Raw genomic sequence first — 19,309 nt, 5'->3', positions numbered from 1 at the left:
AGTTGGGTTATTCATTTCAGCTGTTTGGTTTGCACTATATAAAGCACAAGTGATATATATCGTGTGTTTGGTTTGCTGTAAATCAAATACCACAATACCCAAACCTAAATTGGAGAATATATATTACAACTCTCTTCCGCCGCTCTTCCATTTCAGTGTTCCAGAATCGCCTCGCAAATTCCGCAGAAGCTATTTTCACTTTGTCCAGTTGAAGATGTCTGACTACATGCGTTCAAGGTTCACTTCCCCTGATGTGCCGAGTTCGCAAGGTACATATAGCTATCTCAGAATTGAATAAAAGAGAGTTTATTTTCGTATGGTTCAACATCATTTCGTTTGGTAATTTATTTGAAAGCACCAGTGAATTCGCATTTCGTTCTTAGATCTTGCAGTGCTTTACAGTTTTAATTGGGTGATTTTGTTGTGGTTCAGTGAATTCCCGCCTTGGACGGTCAAGGAGAGGCAACGGTGACCGAACCCGCCGAACCTGGTCATACCGTGAGGAGGAGATTCTTGTGGTTGCGCTGAAGGACCTTGTTGTCACCGGATGGAAAGCCGATAATGGATTTCGGACAGGCTACCTTGGCAGACTCGAGGAAGCCCTGAAGAAGCATTACCCCAACACTGACATCAAAGCAACTCCTCATATTAACTCGAAGCTCACTTCCTGGAAAAGATGCTACAATTCTTTGCGTGGCATCTTAAGTCGTAGCGGTGTGGGGTTCAACCTCCACGACGACTACAAGATAGATTGCGACGACGATCAGTGGTCGCAAATTGTCAAGGTACCAAATCTCGTTCTAATGGATATCATCATGTTTTCAAGTTAGTTTTAAAAATAATACTCAATATGTTTGCTTCACATTGGCAATTCTGATGGTGTGTGTTATGTTACGAATTCGTATGTACAGCAAGACCCTCATGCTCGCTACATGAGGGATAAGAGCTGGCCATTCTGGGACCATTGGCAGGTCATCTTTGGTAAGGATAGGGCTGCTGGGGGATCAGCTACTGGTTTGATGGATGCGGTCAATGGGCTTTACACTCAGGACACCGGCTCAGGCTCAAGCGATGGAGGTGAGGTTGGCAACTCTGTTGGCTCTACTGATGTGCCCACTTCTCATCCACTGAGTCAGACCAGCACTCCTCCCGATGCTCCGGTTGAAAGCTCAGGCAACACTAACCGTGAGAAAGCTGCTCGGCCTGCGGGTGGGAAAAAGAGAAAGGCTGACCATTCTATAGATGGTCTCATTGAACTGCTGGGGAAAATCAATGACGCCACCAACGTGAGGTTGGATTCTTTATCCCTCCGCATTGGTTATGAGTTCGATCTGAGCAAAGCACGGAAGGAAGTATTTGCTGAACTAGGTCGCTTGCCTGGACTGACAAGGGAGCAAAAGTTTGATGCAGGGGAGATTATTCTGGAGAAGGTGGAAAGGTTGGATTTCTTTCTTGGGATGCCGGATGATGACCGTATCGCGTTCGTGCTTCGTGTGCTTGCGAAATATGGTTCGGGATAGATGGGGGAATCTACAACGGGTGAAGGGGTGGCGTAGGTCGATGGCTTGCCTGATATAATTTATAAAGCCTATTTTCTGTCTGAAACTTTTTTTTTGGAAGCCCCTCTTCAACATTGGCTTGTTGCAATTGTCTGTAGATTATATTATTATCTATCATCTTTTGTAGGAAGGATTATGTTGCCTTAATCAGTAAACGATTTCCTAGTATTCCTTAATCAGCTGCATTTGAAGGAAAACCTTAATCAGCAAATATTGATCTCATTGATTGAATTTCCACATAGATATTCCAGCAAAACGTACACGAGATAGATCACATACACAACCTAGCTTAATAGAGTAGAAGGAAGACAAATACAACATAAAACGTCAATACTTGTGGGTGTTCGAAGAGCCACATGAACTTCCATGTGGCGAACCTAAATTGCTTGGAGGAAATTTCTTCGGCTTTGGGGGGTATTTCTTCCCGATACGCGGGTCCATATCCTCGTTATTGGACTGACTACCCACATTCGTGAACCCGTCTCCAAACAAATTGCGTTTCATCTTTGGCACTTTGGGCATGGGAGGAGAAGAGACGGACACGCTTAGCTCCACGGTCGGCGCCATTCCAACTCCATCTAATGGCTTAAACATCAGATTGAGATCCTCTACGGGCACGGTAGTGTCAGAAATATTGAATATCAGTGGTGCACTCTCCTGCTTAATATCTTGCGGTCCGAACAGCAACCTCAATCTTGGAAATTCGGGGTCCCCACAATAGTAATAAGCTGCAGCCAATTTATTTTCCTACAAGAACAACGGAGCCATGGAGTTACAATGAACAAGCTGACATAAAACAAACATTGTATCCACCTACCTTCAAAATGGGTTTCCATACTTGCTCCGGTGCCATGACCACGTTGGTGTTAGCATTCCAATACACACCGTTGGTTTTGACTACCTTGTCGAAAAGTATGTGTCTCTCTTCAAGGTTCTGAAATCTCTCGTACAATTGTGGCCATGTGAATGGCACCCCCACTTCTTTGGTGAGCACCTCCGCCACTTCTTCGAGGATGGGTATGGGGATCACGGAACCGCTCCACTTGTTCATTTCTTTGGTTTTGATTATCAAGGATAGCAGCAGTGAATCTACCTCAGCTGTCCAGCTTGATTTGTAAAAGAAAAAGCCTTGTTGAGGGATTTTTGTTCCCATTTCAAGTGAAGGAATGAAAGAAGCCAAAGTTGCTGGGTCCAAGCTTCAATTGAAGGGTCAGCTAAATATGAGTTATTTCATCACCATCCCAAGCAATTGTATGCCCGTGAATGACTAGACAAATCAGACTCGTGAGGGGCATATCTGCCATCGCAGCCTTGTTTAGAGTAGATTCCTGCATGATAATAGGAGATTCCTGCATGATTTTACAGCTCATTGTTGCTACTGTGTTGTCTTTCATATAGTGATGGGTGGAGCAGATTTATTTTGTTTGGAAAATGCTTTGTCAAATCAGCTCACGGGTAAGATGTAGCCTCCACAAAGCTATATTGAAGAGCTTATGTTGTACAAGCCCCCAAAGTATCACTCTTCGGAACCAAACTGTATTCTCTAATCACATCATGTATGCAATGGCATCAGCATCAGCTCCTCCGCCACTGCTGCCGGAGTAAGTAATTTATTGTTGTCGATTATCGAACATTTTTATTTTGCATATAACCACTAACTTTCCGGTTCCTAGGCACATTAAACCATCGTTTTGTCGGACATTGACTACACGGTCATGCTTGTACCGCATGGTAAGTTGGAAAATTCATATGTATTTTACATGCGAGGCTTGCTTTCCAAACTAACAACGACACATACTTTTTTGACATGAAGGTTATTCCTTATGAATGGATGTGCGAGCATGGAGGTAGCTTACCTAATCTCTGCAGACTCCAAATGCTCAATGGCCTTGAATGGGTGGTGGGCGTAACAAGGGATGATCAAGATGACGTTGCCTCAACGTAGTCAACGTATTCAATGTCCCTATGATCTCCCTCGGCCTCAGCCCCTTGGCTCTCAGGCATGCAGTCCAAAAGGTCATCGAGTGGATCAATTGGCATCTCAGACCGAACGTAGTTATGGAGAAGGAAGCATGCTATAATTAAATTTATTTGAACTTTGAGGGGATAGAAGGAGGCACTGCGCAAAATACCCCACCGCATCTTCAGTACCGCGAATGCTCTCTCAATTACATTCCTAGCTTTGGTATGACGCATGTTGAAGAGCTCTACAGCATTTTGTGGAATTTGCGCATCAGGACCCCAATCTTGGAGGTGATACCTCACCCCCTTGTAAGGGGTTAGAAAACCTTCACTGTTCGCATATCCATTATCACACAAATAATAATTACCTAGACCAGACAAAACTCAACATCAGTTTAGTAAAAACTAACCAAATATAAATTTTCCATTTGAATTGATATATGTTGCTGAATATTGTAACTTATTCAAAGCTAGTCAATTTACCTATTGGGACTCGCAACCCATGAGGACGAGTTACGGCATCGCGAAGCACTCGAGCATCGCCAGCTGATCCCTCCCAGCCGGGTAATATGTATGTGAAACGCATGTGCCTGTCGCAAGCGGCCAAAGTGTTGGTTGTTATCTGACCCTTCCTATTCCTAAACCGTGGTTTGTCCTCGTTTGGTACTAAAACGTCAATGTAGGTGCCATCAAGAGCACCAAGACACCCCTGTATGCACAAGAAGTAGCCACACACTCACGTAGTGAAATGCTGAATATATAGTTTATTCCAAAAAGAATAGTCTTCGCTACTAAAATATAAAACATACCTGAAAACATTTCCATCGCCAATCTACACAATCTTCGCGAATAGGCTCGGGTTTGACCAAGAACAAGGAATGCAACTTTAATACTGCTGCAAGGACCTCATGAACGTAGAATGAAACTGTGTTCCCTGATCGCCAATGATCAAATCGAACAACACGGTTTTTCTTGTGATGTGCTATGACACCTAGAAAAATGGCGACTTGCTCTTCTATCCCTACGAACCGCCGGACGCGTAACATTCCCAACTCTGTAAACAATGAACACAACCTTCCAAACGTATTCCGGTCCATCCTACAATTAACTAAACAATCTGTGTCAGTTACCCCAACGAGTCTGTTTAAACGTTGAATCTGCATCGGTACTCGATTCAGAATGTCGTAAGCCAACGCAAATTCAGCTCGCCTCCTTTTCTTCGAAACTTTGCTAAAAATCATGTGCAGTATACAAATTCGCGCCACGGTTTGAGTCCAAATTATGTCCTCAATTATTTGCCTCACATAAGCATTTTGCTTCTTATGTTCCCTCATCTGTGCATAGATATACAAATAAGTTTCAATTCCAACTAATCTTTCATCATTCAAATAAAGGAAGCTTAAACTATTCAACTACCCTTTCATTATTCAAATAATAACCACAAAGCTGTGAATTCTCTACATCACAATTAGCACGATGCAACATCAATATTAATTTTTTTCACACAACAAGTTGCTGAAATACTGGTATATTTCTCACACTATATTTTGAATCGATTGGATTCAACATTACAAATTCAAAGTAAGCAATTGGATGAGAAAAAATTAAACTATGCACCATTGCAGTGGAAAACTTCAAAATTCCCATTTTTCTCACTGAGTTCAACCAAAATTCAGCATCTTTAATTCTTTATCATTAAACCAGACATCTTAATTAACATCTATTACGCGGTTTCATTTGCATTCAAAAACCCCAAATCACACGTCGAGACGCACAAAACGAATCAGCCACGTAATTCTACAATCCATATAACCTATAACACCGGATTGCATTCGAAAACGGCCAAATGAATTAATAAATTCGTTTGCTACATTAACTGAAAGGCAGATTCCCCACAATACGATCTAGGGTTTTTTAGCCTCCAAAAAAATTCAAATTCAAATGAATTAATCAATTCAATTGTAAACTTGGGTTGGATTCAAAATTACAAATTCAAATTATTCAATTAGAAAGGGAGATTCCATGGGTTTTGTAGATTTCGAAAAAAAATAGGGAATGAACCGGTAGGAGGATTAATTCAAAATTACAAATTCGAATTGGGTTTGTAGCCTTCGAAAAAATTAATCAATGCAAACAAAACAAAGAACAGACTCACCTGAAATCTCTCGTTGCGGTGAGTGTCGCTTCTCTTCTGCACAGATTTGTTCAAAGGGCTTGTGTTGGTTTGGGAATGTTATGCTACGATTCCCCCAATTTTCTATGCATGTTCAAAGCAAATGTTATTGGTTTACCTCAAACCCTGATTAGAGCCTAATATGTATCGTAGGGCCAGACCCCGATACACTAACGCCATTATATGGCCAAAAAGAAACGGGCCAAAGCCCATTTGTAGGGCTGTGCATTTATGGTGTATGTCAAATAGAACACATGATAGGCACAGATACATAATTTAAATGACCTCTATATGACAAACAGAACAAGCCCTAAAGGGAGTACTATAAGAGCACCGACAGCAGTGCTCGTGGCATGAACAACCGTCGGCTCGTCGAGTACCGTGTGCACGGTTGTGCTCTTGTCAACGAGCATTGTCGTGCCGAAGAGAACACTGACGTGTCGCCATGTGATTGCCGTTGGCAATTTCTATTTTTTTTAATAAAAATAATTCAAAAAATAAATAAAAAATATTTTCGGATTCTAAAAAATATAGCCATTTTTCTACCATTTTTCCCAAAACAGAATTTTTTTTTCAAAATAATTTTTAATTTTTAGTAATTTGTAATAGTATTTCAGGTATTTTTAATGCATTTTAATATTATAAAAATATTTAGTAATTGAAGTATTTAAATTGAATAATAGAATAATGTAAGAGTATGGATGTGGGTGTTGTGCATTTATACTCTTGCGGAAGAACATAGAATTAAAAATGAATAAATGTGGGTCTGGGCTCACATCCATGCTCTTTGACAAGAGAATAGATGTGAATGCTCTAACGAATATGGTTCTCATTTATTCATATTGTTACATTATTTCATAATGAATATTTTAAAATTATTATTAACAATATTCATTTATCAATTATGTAGTAGTACTCCATAAAATGAAACTCCATTTATCTGTTTACGTAATACTCTCTCCGTTTTTTCATAGTTGAGGCAAAACTTTTTGGCACAGAGTTTAAGAAAGAGATGTTGATGTATTAAATAAATAGATAAAAAAGTAAGAGAGGGAAAAAAAGTAGAGATAATAAAGTAAGAGAGAATAAAGTAATAAAGCGAAAAAAGTTACTATATAGAGAAATGACTCAACTATGAGGGAACTTCCCAAAATGAAAAAATGACTCAACTATGGAGAAACGGATGGAGTATTTCAAATAAATGAATAAAAATAATTTCAATTGTGCGAGAATAAAATTTAATCACACATGTGATACGTCAATATTAGCGAGGAGGAGCAACATGAATACTAAGCCAAACCGCTGGCGAATAAAAATAAGATATCCCCCGAGACCCGAGTTGTCCTCCTTGGCCTTCCAGAACTCCCATTCCGCCGACGGAGGATCCGCAGCTCTTCTCACCGGTTCCGGATTGTCGGGGGATCTGTCAGCCACGCCGTGGAGCGTGAGGACTACCTTGAACACCGGCAGCTGATCCGACGAGTGGCGCTCTCCAGCAGTCCCACTGCTCCTCCCGCTCTTCCGCCTTCGGCCTCCACGGTTCCGGATGGGCGTGGGGTCCCTCAGCCACAGCGTGGAGCGTGAGGAAAAATGCGGAGAGTGTGAGGAGAGCGAGGAGGAATTTGTTGCCCATGACGTGTTCAAGGAAATATCAGTAATATGATGGACTTGAACCCGAGACGTTTGAAACTAGAAACCATTATTTATATAGGGATGTTGTGTGTTGGCGGTTGGGTGGTTTCTTTTTTGGAAATATTGGTAATGACAGGAGAAAGTATAACAAATGAAACATATAGTATTACATAAATTTTAGTAATAATTTTATGTTAAATTACATGAATTTTGATAATATTTTTCATAAATTGTAATGTAAAATTAATAAAATAGCCTATCAATGATTTTGATAATATTACATGAATTTTTATTTAAAATGAAAATATAAAATAGTGATTGTTAGTACATTAATAACAGAAAATGAGGTTCATGTGATTAAAGGACCTGACGGCCGTTGTTACACCAAGATCTTCCCTTACTCAACTGCCAATACCGGTATGCTTATTATGCTTGTGATGCTCAAAGGCAAACGCCTTGCAACTTCCCAAAATAGACTCACTAAGGTATGAATTAATTTTCCATACTTGCGACAAACGTATGATTAATTGTGTTTAATTTTGGTTTCTTGATGTGTGTAGGTTGACTCAGCAGAGAAGCAGGCTAAGAACTGGTCCAAGCAGGGCACCATGCCCTCGGAGCCCGTCTTTGTGGCTAGGACGGGCGCGACCAATGAAGACTATGGTGAGTTTAGCTCTCAAGAATTAATTTGTGAAAACGTAATTGTTGAATAATGTTAATGTATGTATGGTTAATTGCATGGCTAGTTGCAGGTGTTGTAATTTCACTGGAAAAATGGTGATGGATTTTGCATTGTTGTAGTAAGAGATTCTAATATTTTGTACGGTATAATTTATGTAAAGAATTAAAGAGTATGTTTATTGAATTACATCAATTTGTTTAAAAAATTTTATTAAAAAAGTTGGTTCATTTATTTAAGATGCTGCAAAAAAATACTATTTAAATTAATCAAAAAAAATATCAGATATGGAAGCTACTCATATCAGAGCCAGGTTTCGATCCTGGGACCTGTGGGTTATGGGCCCACCACGCTTCCGCTGCGCCACTCTGATTTGATGCTATTTTCAATCTTATAATGATTGATATTCGTATTTATTTTCATTATGGGCATGATAATACCAATATGGCTCATGTTAGAAGTAGTAGGCCATAAGCCCAATGCTACTGGTGAGATTTTAAATTTAAAATCAATAGTAAATGGATGTGACATTCCATATATAGTCTATAATATTAGTATGTTTAGGTCACATACTAAAATCAAATAAGTAATATTACTTGAATTTCTTTTACAATAATAAATAGGACAAACTTGCATTCTAAATAGAAGATGATAATGGTGGTACTTATCATACTATAATTAAAATTATGATATTTTGGATAGTGGTAATTAATATCTACCGATGTTAGGATTGTTATTATGTTGAATTGCGCCCAGATCTAATTTAATTACTTCCTCTATAGAAGATTGAAATAAAGTTTTATTATTTAGAACCTAGCTAGTTGGAATTTTATTCCATGAATAATAAATGTGCATTTCTTGTTGAGTCCACTCTTGGAGTACATAAGATACTATATTAATTAATTAAGTGAATAACATACATTAATTAATTAGTGAATATTTATACTACCTATAATGTCGAATTTGGATAGGTAAGTCAATAATATTATTGTAGTGACTGATAATAATATTCTATTTGTGTTCGAATTAAATTGAGGTTCAATTTAATTAGTTCAAAGCCAAATAAGTGTGGCTTGCGTCTAAAACTCTACAAATCTCTGACTGACCCAATAGCTAACTTAATAAATAGGAGAATAAATGGGAAATAGTGGGAATACATTGATAATTTTCTTCCCTCTATGTGAGGCGCCGATTTTCCTTCTCCCACTCTCTATGGGATTTTTGTCTCTTCATTATTCAAGTCCTATGTATTTTGATAAGATCAGCCCACCCTTGAAATAATGTTCGGGATCCAGTTTAAAAATCCGTGGTCTAAGTATTGAAGATCATCATGTGGAGAAGTACTGAGTCATTTGCGACTCTTTGGAGAATAAGGAGGAAATTAATTCTCCCCGTAGAAAGCATGAGGTTTAATTAATCAAAACATGATTTAATTCATGTTTTATGCATGATACATATGTAATAATGGCACGAATTAAATTAATCTTAATAATCTGCTAAATAGATCTAGAACTCTAATTTATGTCTTTTCTGCTGCAAACTCCATCACCTGGACCTTCAAGCACTCCCACTACCACTCCGCCTCCGCTGCCGAAGGATCCGCAGCTCTTCTCAACGGTTCCGGATTGGCGGGGGATCCGTCAGCCATGCCGTGGAGCGTGAGGACTACCTTGAACCATGGACGGATCTAATATACGTTTAGATGGGGCAAATGCCCCACCTCAATTTCCAATAGATATATGCATATATACAGTATGTTAATCTAATACTCACATATTCACGATAATTTCCCCCCCTTCATTTAATAAAATAAAGATTTACTTGCCCCTCACGGCCTCACCTATGAAAAACACAGCTTGCACCATCACACGTAACAAAATAGTAACAAAATAGGGGAGATTCAAGGCCCAAATTAAAATATATAAATATAAGCCCTAGAAAATAACAAAAAAAAATCTAAAAATCTGTGTTCCTTTTGAAAACAGCCGCAATAACTGAGGCCCTCTCCCAACACGAAAATTTTTTCTCTTGTTATTATATTCTTTAATTTTAATATTTATTTATTTATTTATTTATTATATGTTAATATTTTGCCCTCCTATTACAATTTTCTGGCTCCGTCCATGCCTTGAACATTGGTGGCTGATCCGACGAGTGGTTCTTCTGGACCTTCCAGCACTCCCACTCCGCCTGCTCCTTCGTCGATGGATGATACACCGGTAACACCGTATGATAGAGCAGAGACTTCGACGGAATGGGGTGGGCGGGGGATCTGTCGGCCTGGGCGTGGAGTGCGAGGGAAAAAGCGGAGAGTGTGAGGAGAGTGAGGAGGAATTCATTGTCCATGACATGTTCGAGGGAATATAATGAACTTGAACCTAAGACCTTTGGACTAAGACGGGAAACTAGAGATCGTTTATTTATAGAGGAATGTTTTGCGTTGGCGGTTGGGTGGTTTCTTTTGAGTAGAAATTTTCATAATTTATTAACACGCGGTTAATTTGTCTTGCAACAAAATTTAAAATAATCATATTATTTTTATTTTAGTATGTTGATAAAGATTAGCCAATTTACATCCCTTTAGTAATATGTTTAACTTTTTCTCTTCCAACTATTGTTTTTCTTTTAATTATTTACTTTCAAATAGTAATATTCAATCAAATTTTTTTTATAACTATTTCACTAATTATACTTTAAAATATAATATATCGTCCTACTAAAATTATTGGTAATAGAATGACAAAGTATAACAAATGGAACATATAGTATTACATAAATTGTAATATAAAAATTAATGCCTATCAATAATTTGATAACAGATTACATAAATTTTAATTTAAAATTGATAATATAAAGTAGTTGGTAGTATATTATGTTAAATGGGCAGATTAATCTACATGCATGATGCAGATATGTTGAATTTCAAAGTAATTATAATGAAAAGTAAAGTATTATAGTAACAGTTCAAAACCTCAAATTCAACCGTGTACATATTACAGGGATAGCTTTAAAGTTCGAACAGCGGCGTCGAGAGCAGAGTATGGAAACGGAGTCGTCGCCTCCTCGTTGAGAGCAGCGGTGCAGTGAGAGAGAAGGGTATGCAGCGGCGGTTTTACCAGATTACAGTAGGGTTTTTACTTTGTAACCTTTTACAATTTTCCTTTTTACTCTTCTAAAATCAATATATAAAAAATATTAAATTAAATATTAAAATTAAGCGGTTAATCGGTTCTCGGTTTGAGAATTGAGTAATCCCTCTAACCGAAACCGAACCCTCACCTTCTTTTTTCGGTTCTCGGTTAACCAAGAACCGAAAAAATAAGGTTTAACCGAGAACCGTTTCCCCAGCCCTAACAGTTGTATGAATGTATGATGCCCTCTGAGCGAGAAGATTACATAAATTTAAATATGAAATTAATAGTATTTACATTAAATTACATAAATTTTGATAATAGATTACATAAGTATAATATACCCTAAAATTACTAAAATAGCAATAGTGATTGATAGTACTAATATAGAAGATGACTAATATTTGTGAATAATTTGTAATAAAAACACGACTATTCATATTGGAAGAGAGTATTAAACTAAGGTACTTTCAAATCATAATATTCAATTAATTTTTTTATTAACTATTTTACTAAATTTACTTTAAAGTTTAGTAAGAAGAGATTATAATCTTATGCTTTATGTAATCATTTAGAAATTATGTTTACGGAATTGCATCCATTTGCTTACAATTTTTTTTTCTTTGGAAATGTTTTTCATTTATTTAAGACACTGCAAAAATATAAAATAAATTAATAAAAAAAGGAAATGTTTTTCATTTATTTAAGACACTGCAAAAATATAAAATAAATTAATAAAAAAGAATCTGGGACACTGCAAAAATATAAAATAAATTAATAAAAAAAGGAAATGTTTTTCATTTATTTAAGACACTGCAAAAATATAAAATAAATTAATAAAAAAAGAAATCAAATTTAGAAGCTACTCATATCAGAGCCAGGTTTCGATCCTGGGACCTGTGGGTTATGGGCCCACCACGCTTCCGCTGCGCCACTCTGATTTTGATATTATTTTTATTGTAATATTTATGATATTTGCATATATAATTATTATGGGCTAAATGACAATATTAGTATGGCTTATGTTAGAAGTAGTGAGCCCATAAGCCCAATGCTATTGGTGATTAAAATCAGTAGTAAATGGATGTGTCATTCCATAGTCTACAATGTTAGTATGTTTAGGCCACATATTAAAATCAAATAAGTGCACTTCGATAAGAGAAATTGTTTGTAGTTATAATAAAGGGTATAGTAATTGTTTGTATGTTGAATGTGGAAATGTGCTAATAAAGTAATGTTTGAAAGAAATAAAGAAAGAAAACAAAAGGCAAATCGAGGAAACTGCGGTCAAGACTAAAAAAATGATGCAAAATGTATGTGTTGCTTTGTCCCAGATTTCGGGGCGAACAAAATTGTTTCGGGGCAAATATTCCTCTCACTTTAACTTAGCTTGATTTAAAAAAATGTGGAGAAAAATAAGTAAAAATATGAAATGAAATCTACTTATAAATGAGTTAGAAGAATGTGTTAGCTACTTGCTAAATATATTAAAAAGTAATAAAACATATTATACTACTTAAAAGTGGCAGTTGGTTGAAAAGACATTGATACCTTTTTAGAGGGAAAATGAGATGCATAAGTAAGTGATATCTGACTGTACTGCCTAGGCCCTAGAGGCTAGAGCCATGTCAAAAGTAATTAGACAAAAAATTATCCAATCAAATGCAAACTTTTTGAAGGAGATTTAAAATACTTTTAAATAGATGGACTAGAATTTGCATTTTGTGGACTGATTTAGTGATTGCAGTATAGCAAGTGTGGTTCTGCTTGGAATCCGGCGACAGCTGGCGGGTGAGGCGACGAGAGAGATGCCAGAGATGAAGAGGAAGTGGCGCCGAATGCTATGCAGGATGGGTTACGGCGGCGGCGGCGGTGCAGGAGGGCTGACGGCGGCGGAAGCGGAATAAAGAGAAGGAGAGCCGACGGCGGTGGCGGTTGGACTCGCACACCGGCAAGCCCAATACCTGAGAGTTACGAGATAGAGGGGTTGGTGACCGGCGATGGCGGTTGGGTGGCGTGGAGGAGTCCTCAAGCCGGTGGCCGAGAGGTGGAACCGCTAGAAGGAAAGAAAGAAGAACGATAGGCGGCCGGCGACGCCATTGCCAGCCGAGAACAGTGAGACCGATAGTGACAAAGGCTCCGCTGCCCTCTCTAATATTTGAAATATGATTTTGAAATAGTAGGGTTTCACTTCTATTTAGTTGTTGGGCTCATTGTTTAGGCTAAAAATTATTTAATTGTTTTACTTCTATTTAGATGATGGGTTCTTTGTTTGAGCCATATTTAGAGGTATAGGAAGCATAGGGTTTAGGAGCGTACTCATACGAATTCGTTTTGCATGTCCAAGTACAAATACTAAATAATTTATACAGTATATTTTATTAAATTAAAGATGAATAGCTAAGAAAAATATATTGCAAAAGGTAAGATACAAAAAATTATAATGTGCCTCACTTCAAAGAACTCCGTGAATATCTATTGAAGATTTGTAATCTAAAAATATTGCAAAAGGTTATACTGTACATAAAAAATTTCTTTCATAAGAAAGATTAGTTTATGACAAAAACTTTCGTATTTTTTTTTCATGATTCATAAACTACTATTAACCATATATTTAACCACACTAATTCACACCATTATAAATGACAATATAAATAATAAAATTATCACTTGAAAATTTAGGAACTAGAGTTAAATTGAAGATGCGTAGATGTTATCATGTTATGAAGAACTAGAAAGTAATATTAGTAATAGCAATAATATGCAAGTTGCAATATGCAAATAGATACTCAAAACCACAAACTCAAAAAAGAATGAGCAACCCATCAAGTTTTACCTCCATCCCGACTAAGATGACATGTTTCTTTTTCGAACGTGTTTTAAAAAAATAATAGAATTATAGAAGTAATAAATAGTTAAAGATGACATGATATTATTTCTTATTTCTACTTAATTATCTTATTTTAGTTAACTCATACTCTTTAATCCTTATTCATTTCTTTGTCATTTATTTTATTTTATTTTACTCCACTCATGTCAGAGAAGTACATTTCTCTTTTTGTTATTGTTTATAATGTTTTTAATTGTTTATAATATTTTTAATTTTTCTTAGTATTATTAATACTTATTGTAAGTAACACATATTCTTAACTTTAAACATCATTATAGTATTCTTACGAAAGCCAGTCCTCATTCATGGACAATTGTATGTTGATATATCTAGAGTTACGAGTCGTGCAGGTCTGAAGATTTTGGTTTGTAAGCATGAGGATGATGATAGCAGGGGTGATTCGACTGTTAATGTTGTTTACAAAGAGGTTTTTCAAAACTTATGAACTATTGGTGTTTTGTATATCCTATTTTGTTCAGCCGTTTATTTTGTTCCATTTATTCGGTTGTTACTTTTTGTCTTTATTTGCACATGTTTTATTTTCTTTCTCTTTCTATTATGTATTTATTTTTACTACTAATCTTTTATTCTAACCAACTCATACTCTTTTATCTTTATTTACACATAATTTAAAAATCTTATGTCCCGTGCATAGCACGGGTGTTGACACTAGTATAATAAAAGTTGGACTAAAGAGAAAATATGTGTATATATTCGCAGATGGAGATAGTTCTTTTAGTATATTTCAAACATCCCTGAAAATAGTCTCATTTTAATATTTATTCTTTCCATTAGAATTGATCTTATAAAATTTTCACTTTTTTTTCATTCCCTCCTACTCATAATTTAACAATTGCAAATAAAAATTTAAGCATGAGTTGTTCTATATTCATTTTTTTTTCATTCTCTCTTACTCCTAATTTAACAAATGCAAATAAAAATTCAAGCATGAGTTGTTCTATTTTCATGGTATAAGGTAATCTAAAAATTACATTTATACAGGGAAAATAAAAGCATAAGTAAAATAATAAAAAAATGACTCATTCACAAAAAAATAAATAAATCAATTCAATGTAACAAAGCTAATTCAAGCAAAAATAAATCCCTAATCTACTATCCACAATTCAATGTAACAAAACTAATCCCACAGCTAAGCTAAATTCCCTCACAATCGTCGTCTACGAAATAAGTAACTCATTCTGATCTCCTCAAAATCACCATCTACAATAAATCCCTAATCTACTATCCACACCCCAATAAAAACCAAAAATCAAGTCAAATTATCACTGCGCTTTCTCCTAGTGACTCGAATGTAGCAATAAACCGCGGCGATAGCGACGGTTACGAGCCCGCCGATGATGACTCCGCCGCCCGCCACCGACCCATCCGACGAGTGGTGGTGCTTCCCGATCTTCCTGCTCTCCCACTCCGCCGGCGCCGGAGCCTCCGCCTCCAACGGAGGATCCGCACCTGTTCCCTCCGGCTCCGCATTCTGGAGCAGAGACCTCGACGGATCCGGATCGGCGGAGGACGATCCGTCGGCCTCGGCGTGGAGCGAGAGGAAAATCGCGGAGAGTGTGAGGAGAGCGAGGAGGAATTTGTTGCCCATGACTTGTTCGAGGAAATGCCAGTGTGTGAATTCAGGCGTTTTCAGGAAGGTGTGAGCTGTGTGATTTTTCCTTCAGTTTGACTGAAGTTAGAAAACTAGTATTCCTTTATTTATAGACGATGTTTTCTCTCGGGTCGGGTCGGGTCGGGTCGGGTCGGGTCGGGTCGGAATGCAGTATCTTTTGGGAAAACGTGTAAGTGTGTGTGGATTTGGAAAAAAGCGTCTTTATTTATTAACGCGGTTACTGAGTAGTGTAGTATTGTACTCCCTCCGTCCCACATAATTTGGGACACTTTGACCGGGCACGGGTTTTAAAAATATAATGAAAAGTGAGTTGAAAAATTTAATGGAATGTGAGTCCTACTTTTATATATTAGTTTTATAATTAAATGTGAGTAGGAATGAGTTAGTGGAATGTGGGGTCCACTCCCAAAAATGGTAAAAGTGAAATGGGTCAAATTATGTGGAACGGCCCAAAATGGAAAACTGGGTCAAATTATGTGGGACGGAGGGAGTACTTCATTTGTTTTGACATTACAATAAAATTATAAAAATTATTTAATCGATGACAAATAAAAAGGTAAATTATCAGAAAAAAATCATAAAGTTTAGATTTGTGCTAAATAAAAATAACAAAATTTTTAATAGTCATGTATAATATATTGCTGATGTTTTCAAAACCAAACAATGTCGTGTTCGTAATGAATAGACGATGATGTTACACTCATCGCTGGTGACATTTACATTCACATGTGATTCATTTGCTAGCTACCAAATCAGGTAGTATAATTTTACAATAAAAAATAATATGGGATGATTTCTAATAAATCTAAATTTTATGATTTTACCAATAATTATTTCCAACAGTTATTGAGCTTCTATGTAAATGAAGTCAAACTGTAACCGAGTGACAATTAATTAAGACAATAGGCAATATATAGTTCTATGGTGCTATTCAGCTGGACCAAGTTGGTTACAGCTAGAATAATAAAGGTCCAATTGAAGTCAAAATGTACGAAAATTTAATTATTATATATACCTAAAAAATTTTGTGGTTTCTATTTTCACAAGTGTAATAATTTATAAAAAGATATAATGGTAAAGTTAAAGCACACTACAATGAAGGGAAAATGTTGATTCTATTTCTAAAAAATGCTTATGTAGATATATTTTTTGTAGGTTGCAATGGAGATAGTAGGTAGTCAACCATGGTCATAAATACCAACTATTTCCACACCTAACAAAAATTGCCTTAATTGAGCATCAGTATTTACCTAAGAGCATCTCCAATGGCGGACGTCCGGTCGGACGTCGCGACGGGCGACCGGGACGTCCGCCATTGTGGCGTTTAGGGTCGGATACGGACGTCCCGTGAGGACGTCGGGTGTCCTCGGACGTCGGCGCGACGGGCGGGCGGACGTCCGCCATTGTGGCGCCCAGTCGGACGTCCGGTCGGACGTCCCATTTTTATTATTATTTTTTAACTCTATATATACGGCTCGTTGAATTTTATTTCCGATGAAGTTGTTAATTTTTCCCGTTCGTATTCTCGGTCAAATTTTATTTCCATAAATGTTAATTGATTTATTTGTTAATGTATGATTTTTTTTAATTGCGGGATGTCCTAGTGGGAAGGGCGATGGGAAGGGCGGATTGTGCAGAGGATGTCCTAGTGACGTGGCAGTGGGATGGGAAGTCCTAGTGACGTGGCAGGAGGTGTTTTTGGGATGTCCTAGTGGATGTCCTAGTGGGATGTCCGCCCACTGGAGATGCTCTAATGAAATCACATAAAATAGTTGGCAAGAAGGTGACATCCTATATAACTAAGTTATTAAGATTACAAAATTGATCACTTAGCTATTTCTATTTTATAGGATTATATAATTTGAATTAAAGTTAGATGGTATGGAATGCATGATTCCCACTTAATTCGATTTTTGGGGAAGATCATTTTTGCAATTAGTTTTCTTATTCCCGGTTTTTGACAGATCCACGTATAATAAGGGAGTAGACTAATCCAACATTGGCACATCAGGGCCGAAAAACTTCAAATTTGGCCGCTCCCACCAAGCTTGCAGGCCGAAACTCTACCCAAAACTCTTCATTTCTGTTAAGTCACCTCTCATCCATACCAACCTTTGTTATCTTACTCCAACAACGATATTATTTACTCCCTAATACGGTTCGACCTCATAAATTATGTTTTCTGAATCCAACGTTATTGTTGGACAGTTTTGTGAATCCAACATCAGTCTATTTCTTGAGAAAGAAGTCAATATTTGAGTTGAATATCAACTTTTTTTTTTATCTTTGAAGCCGGTTCAGTTAATACATTTGAACTCAAATAATTGTTAGCTGACCACCCACCCCACATACAAACAAATTTTTCCACCTTTTTAACTAAAAACACTAATATAAAATGAAAAAAAACTATAATATGTACCTATACACAAATATGTAACTTTGGGTTAAAATGCTCATGCGTTGTAGATATAATTGCGACCTAGAATAAAATTTAATCGGGCCAATTTAATAGTTGCATGAGAAGAATTGTTGGAAAATTATAATATGCTCTAACATAATCATCTAAAAATTATATTATTATAATGACTATTTATCAATTGTTCGATTAAGTGATCAACTAATTTAACATAAACATGGGTCGAATGACCATCATTCTATTATAAAACTTACTATGTAAAATACAGTATTTGATAACTCCTTTTTCTTTTTGCAATTAAGATAAAACTCGAAACTAATTATCTAATAATTTCTCTCTAACGTTAATATGATTCTCCACTTCATAATTCTATCAAAAGCAACATATAATTATTGCAAAAATAATCAATTCTTGATTCCAATGTAGACTTGGATTGAAAGACTATTAAACTTGTGAGTCCACTTCGTTTCTTCATCTATTATTTTCATTACTTGCGACAACATTATTCACTATATCCAATCTCATATGTTACATTTTAGAAGTTTATTGGACAATTTTTGTAAATATAAACCTAATCAACCTTTTTCTACAAAGAGAAAGCAATATTTGGGTTGAAATTAGACTTTATTATCTTTATAGCCGGTTTAGTTAGTACATTGGAATTCATAAAAAAAATGAAAAAGCACCTACCCCACATACAAACAAAATCTAATCAAACATGGACACGAGGATTATTTAAATCTCTTTATAATGCAAAAAAGATAAAAGTAGTGAGAACCAAATCGATACCTCATTTTTAACATGAGAAATTTGGTACACCCTCCGTCTCTATAGTTGAGTCATTTTTTCATTTTAGGAAGTTCTCTCGTAGTTGAGTCATTTCCCTATATAGTAACTTTTTTCTCTTTCTTACTTTACTCTCTCTTACTTTATTCTCTCTACTTTATTCACTTTCTACATTATTCTCAATACTTTTTTCCATCTCTTAATAGTCATTATTTGGGGAAAAGTTGTACACACAATTAAACATGCAATTAATCTATGGCATCTATTTTATGACTATTATTAACATGAGAAATTTGGTACACCCTCCGTCTCTATAGTTGAGTCATTTTTTAACATCAGGATTATTTAAATCTCTTTATAATGCAAAAAAGATAAAAGTAGTCATCTCTTAATAATAGTCATTATTTGGCATTATTTGGCAGTTCTTCTAATATACACAAAAACTGTT

The 19,309-nt window shown here is 36.3% G+C and overlaps 4 protein-coding genes and 2 non-coding genes across 6 annotated transcripts; 1 reads left to right on the top strand and 5 right to left on the bottom strand.

Annotated features, from left to right (window-relative positions):
- The first annotated feature begins 135 nt into the window (after nucleotides 1-135).
- LOC121755787 lies at nucleotides 136-1,735 on the top strand. Its single transcript, XM_042151174.1, has 3 exons — nucleotides 136-269; nucleotides 433-785; nucleotides 912-1,735. Exons 1-3 carry the CDS (start codon nucleotides 215-217, stop codon nucleotides 1,518-1,520), a joined length of 1,017 nt encoding a protein of 338 aa, XP_042007108.1. The 5' UTR covers nucleotides 136-214; the 3' UTR covers nucleotides 1,521-1,735.
- Nucleotides 1,736-1,758: 23 nt separating this feature from the next.
- Nucleotides 1,759-5,554, bottom strand: LOC121755788. Its single transcript, XM_042151175.1, has 3 exons — nucleotides 5,378-5,554; nucleotides 2,377-2,736; nucleotides 1,759-2,306 (listed from the first exon to the last, which is right to left on the bottom strand). Exons 2-3 carry the CDS (start codon nucleotides 2,710-2,712, stop codon nucleotides 1,887-1,889), a joined length of 756 nt encoding a protein of 251 aa, XP_042007109.1. The 5' UTR covers nucleotides 2,713-2,736; nucleotides 5,378-5,554; the 3' UTR covers nucleotides 1,759-1,886.
- Nucleotides 3,230-5,913, bottom strand: LOC121755786. Its single transcript, XM_042151173.1, has 4 exons — nucleotides 5,677-5,913; nucleotides 4,331-4,855; nucleotides 4,005-4,230; nucleotides 3,230-3,889 (listed from the first exon to the last, which is right to left on the bottom strand). The coding sequence occupies exons 2-4, from the start codon at nucleotides 4,853-4,855 to the stop codon at nucleotides 3,480-3,482; spliced, it is 1,161 nt and encodes a 386-aa protein (XP_042007107.1). The 5' UTR covers nucleotides 5,677-5,913; the 3' UTR covers nucleotides 3,230-3,479.
- Nucleotides 5,914-8,306: 2,393 nt separating this feature from the next.
- TRNAM-CAU lies at nucleotides 8,307-8,378 on the bottom strand. Its single transcript has one exon. It is a non-coding gene; the product is annotated as a tRNA-Met (tRNA).
- Nucleotides 8,379-12,005: 3,627 nt separating this feature from the next.
- TRNAM-CAU lies at nucleotides 12,006-12,077 on the bottom strand. The gene has a single exon. It is a non-coding gene; the product is annotated as a tRNA-Met (tRNA).
- A 3,219-nt stretch (nucleotides 12,078-15,296) lies between these two features.
- On the bottom strand, nucleotides 15,297-15,635 carry LOC121756004. Its single transcript, XM_042151457.1, has one exon. It carries the CDS (start codon nucleotides 15,633-15,635, stop codon nucleotides 15,297-15,299), a length of 339 nt encoding a protein of 112 aa, XP_042007391.1.
- Nucleotides 15,636-19,309: the final 3,674 nt, after the last annotated feature.

Source organism: Salvia splendens, chromosome 11 (assembly GCF_004379255.2).
Source record: "Salvia splendens isolate huo1 chromosome 11, SspV2, whole genome shotgun sequence".
Lineage (NCBI taxonomy): Eukaryota > Viridiplantae > Streptophyta > Magnoliopsida > Lamiales > Lamiaceae > Salvia > Salvia splendens.
The sequence above is the reverse complement of the archived record's forward strand: the minus strand, read 5'-3'. Positions and strand labels throughout refer to the sequence as shown.